This window comes from Henckelia pumila, chromosome 2, assembly GCF_033568475.1.
Source record: "Henckelia pumila isolate YLH828 chromosome 2, ASM3356847v2, whole genome shotgun sequence".
In the NCBI taxonomy this organism is placed as follows: domain Eukaryota; kingdom Viridiplantae; phylum Streptophyta; class Magnoliopsida; order Lamiales; family Gesneriaceae; genus Henckelia; species Henckelia pumila.
Window position 1 is genome coordinate 102294586 of NC_133121.1, and position 4695 is coordinate 102299280.

Sequence of the window (4695 nt, forward strand, 5' to 3'; positions counted from 1 at the left end):
ATGGTAAAAAGTAAAAACTCCAAAACTCAAAATATATCAAACTCTACACTTCACAATATTTTTCTCTCTCAATTCAATTGTGTATTTCTTCACAAATGGAGAGACCTATTTATAGATATCATTTGGAGATTAGTCCAAAAATTAATACATCATCATCTACATCATCACACACTAATTTTCAACATTTTACAACTCAATATTCAACATTCAACATTCAACTCTAATATATATATAATATATTTTCAACACACATATATATATAAAGTTGGGGAGCCCCAACATAAATCCGTCCATGTCTGTGAGCTATTATGCTCACATTTTTAATAAAAATTCAGTACTTTTGACAAAACAACATTTTTTATGGGTGAACCGAATAGAATATATGTATCGCAAAATTGACTCGTTAAACCTTCTCACATGAGTTTTTGTGTTACTAATGTCACGTGAGCATTTTCCATGTGAAAATTTAAAATTTCGATTCGAAAATTAAAATTGATAAGTAAAATCTGATTATATTTTTTTGAATAAAATTGAAATTTATATATTTATAAAAAAATATCAATACAATTATAATTTTTTTAAAAAAATATCAAAAGGAATGGGCTGGGGTACGAGTTCCCGGCTTATCATTTAGCTTCGCACTTAGAGATGTAAATGAGACAAATTAAATAGTATCATGCTCAAATTTAGCTATTTTAATATATATATATATATATATATATATATATATATGAACTATGAAGGCTTGAGCTCGATTCAAGCTTTTGTTATACCTCATAAGAATCGAGCTCGCCTCATTTAATATATGTAAAGGCTTCGCTCGATTAATTAATAGTTCGTTTATCATTATTTAATAAGCATGACAAATTACATGAAAACAATAAAACAACAATTTAGGAGTAACGATGCATAAATATAACATTATGGGGTGTACCTTTAGTATTTTCCATAATTTAGAAAACTAAAATTGATTGTTTTCATATTTTTTCCGTTCAGATGGGATACATATCAAACTATTTTTTTTAAAAAAAATAATATCAAACTATATATTTAGTCTTGCATTACATATCAAACTAATTTAGTACTTTTCATTCGCTCACATTGCCATCTACATTTTTCAACGTCCTATATGGAAAGTGGCAAGATTTACTTACTTAATTTTGTTTTTGTTTAATTTGTTTTTATGGACTTAATTTTGTTTTACAAATATGTACTTTTATCATTATCCCAAACGTCCAATACTTTTTTTACTGAGATGTAAATACATTTCGGATTCAAGTCCTATAAAATGCAAGTTAATATAGTATTTGATGGAAAGTATTAGAAAGACCATTTTTTCTGTCATGGGAACAACGAAAACAATATTAGATTATTTGTTAAAAAACAATTAATGAGTCATCTAATTTTTTTAATTAGAAAAAAACATAATTTATTTATTTTAATTAATGTGCCAATATAATTATAATTTTTATTATTTGGGTTGGAGAAATAATCTTATTTTTAAAGTCGATGCAAAGTGCATCCACTAATTCAATAAAGAAAGGCATATAAAAGTGAGGTGGGAGGATCATGCAAGGAGGAGGAACAAAAGTTGGGGATGGGCCTCACTATTTCATGATTGTGCCCATTTCCGTGAAACAGAGGAGAAATAAAGAAGGTGTACTGATAATCCTTCTTTAATCTTCACTCTTCTTTTTACTATTTCAATTATTTTTTTAAAATTAATCACTATACAAAATAATAAAGATAGTAACATAAATAATGACAATTTGGCTAAGTTTCAATGTATATTATACGTGATGTAATAGATGGCAATCATTCTCGTGATTATTTTTCTCCATGTTTTGAGACATAATTAAAGGGAAAAGAAAATGATATGGATGCGACACGACTCAAATCATTAAGTTAGGTGGGTGACACCTAATCACAATTGAAATTTAAAGCTTAGATAAATGAAACAAGATTGCTAGAAATATAAGCCTCTACCCTTAACACAAAAGTTCACTAATCTCATTGTCTCAATCTAGGTTTAATACAAAAATAATAATAATAATAAATGCAAACACACGATTCTTGTTAGTTTGTTTCAAGAAATAATTTTGTGAGATAGATTCATTAGTCGACTCGATCTATGATAAAAAAATATATATACATTTTTATGCTAAAAATATTATTATTTTCATTCCATATATAAATCTTATTGATATATATATCACACCATAGACATACTCAACCGCAAATTATGATACATAAGTCATTGATCATTCCTTTGGTTTTCAGAAAATTTGTCACATGGGAACGACTCCACATAGTTTCGAGAACTCCTATCTACATTCACAATCTAAGCAACACGATTGAATCAGGTAGAAAAAAATTTAAATAATATTTCCAAATATTACATATCAATGTTTCTGCCTGAATCGTTTTGCTCTCTTATGTATTTATATGAAAACAAATATTATTTGATATTAATTTTTTTGCTGGCCAACAAGAACCCATGATATAGTGTTTTATTTCTCTTTTTTTTAATATACATAAAATAAAAACTAATTGCTTATATAGACGCGGTATTGCTTCCATGTATTTGGATGGCAACTCTTCTCCAAATTTCTTACAAAAAAGGTAGTTAAACCAACATTATTAATTTATAGTTATTGACTTAGATATCATGCCATAAATTACATATAAACTTGCGAAAATGACAGAAAGTTATAAAATAAAAATAAAAAATTAAGATCAACGCTACTTGTTGTAGTTGGATTAATGGCCGAAACTGAAGGGATGCGATTAAAATCACACGCACTCGAATATTACTTTATTCTTTTGAATATATTAAAAAATAGATTCAAATCATAATTTGCTCCAAAACTCGATTTTCTACATAAAGGCTAGAAATATCAAAATCATCACGGAGAGAGTGTCCGTGTGTAGGGTTATGCATCTAATAATTTTTTTTGCACGATAATTCGTGTAATAAATTAAAAAACAACGCTAGTAAGATAAATTGAATTGGATAACCTCTACGTGATAGGAGAAATCGAAGTCCCGGCACTCATTTGATTCCGATCATTTTCTTAGAAATTGATCCAACAATATAACATAACTCATATCTAATTTACATAATTAACACCATACCTAATAAGGCACTAAATTTCAAGGATTCACGTGAATTTAAATGTAGTAAATGCCAACTGACAACAAAATATATGTATCAAGATAAACTGACAAAATTTTCACTTTCACTCGAATTATTACTCCTAAAATACAAAGCTGGGAAAAGAATAAAATAAAATATAACACCCTCCCACCAAAAATAAACAATTCCTTAAACCCCACCAAAATTATACCAAAAATAAAACTTTACCGGAAAATGGAAAGAAACAAATATTTCAAATCAAATTCCTCTAATGGACGGCGGCGACCGGTGGCGCGTAGTTGATGCTTCTCTGAGTGGGCAAGGCGAGCATCGCCGTGTGGTCAATGAAATCCTTGAGCGCAACCACCGATTGAAGAATCGTTCTCAGATCCTCCGCGCAGGCGAAACCCGAGTTTCCAATCCTTCGAACGGCGTAAACGTAGAAAGTGACGCATCCTTTCCTGAACTTGAACCGGGCCATTTCGCAACCCGTCAGGCCTCTGATGAGCTTCTTATTCACTTCGCCGAGGGGGATCTCCGGCGGCCAGAATCTGTCCATGGCGGCCTTCATGTTCTCCGATTCCAGAACGAAGAGAACCACCTTGGATTTCTTCGTCCCCAGACCTAATGTGAGCGTGTGCCAGGCCTCGTGAGCGAGGATCGTGAAGTTGGTGGGCACGTAGACGGTGGTGGAAGGGAAACGCGGCTTGGGCTGGTTGTGGTAGGCGGTGGGAGGAGGAATGGAGAGGAGGCGGAGGAGGTCGAGAGTTCCGGCACGGCGGATGGTGAAGGATTTGACGATGAATTGGCCCCCAAATCTGAGGCCCTTGACTTGGGCGGTGGGTTTGAAGGAGAAATCAGGGGTGCAGGGTCTGGTAGTCTGGTGGTTTGGGTGCTGGTGCTTGTGATTCTTGGTCTTCTTCTTCAGTTTATCTTCCATGGAACGATGGAAGGTACAGTTATGGGCTCTCTCTCTAATGGCGGAGGTGTTACAGGGAAAGGAGAATTTGTTGGTGGGACGTGATGATTGATGAACAACTCTCACCTTTAGATTTTGGCAATAAATTTTGCTGACAATATACTTTTAACTCAATTCACTTTAATACTTGGCTTTAAAAAGTAGGCTAGGTTATATATATTGAATATTCGAGCTTTGGAATTATAAAATTATATATATCGGATACATAAATATAAATAGTTTCTTAATTCGCTTTCAAAAATAACATATGATCGAATATATATATCATTTTTCTGAACAATGTGTTAGTTTCACGTATTCTATTATATATATTATGGGCCCGTTTTGTTTAAGAAGTCAAAGAAAAAAAATGCTTTTTTTTTTTTAAAAAAATTCTTTTATTATAACTATTGTGTTTGGATAAATATAAAGTGCTTTTAAAAGCACTTAATTAAGCTAAAATAAGTGCTTTTTCAAAAGTTAATATTTGTAACTTTTCAAATGCTTTTTTATAATTCAGTTTTAAAAAAAGTGCTTTCAATCTAATCATTCAAACATAAAATTAATACAGCTTTAATTTAAAAAAAGTACTTTTAAAAGT

At 31.3% G+C, this 4695-nt stretch overlaps 1 protein-coding gene across 1 annotated transcript; it reads right to left on the reverse strand.

The window, feature by feature from the left end:
* Window positions 1-3225: 3225 nt before the first annotated feature.
* LOC140885021 (uncharacterized) lies at window positions 3226-4188 on the reverse strand. Its single transcript, XM_073291939.1, has one exon. It carries the CDS (start codon window positions 4074-4076, stop codon window positions 3405-3407), a length of 672 nt encoding a protein of 223 aa, XP_073148040.1. The 5' UTR covers window positions 4077-4188; the 3' UTR covers window positions 3226-3404.
* Between the last annotated feature and the right edge of the window lie 507 nt (window positions 4189-4695).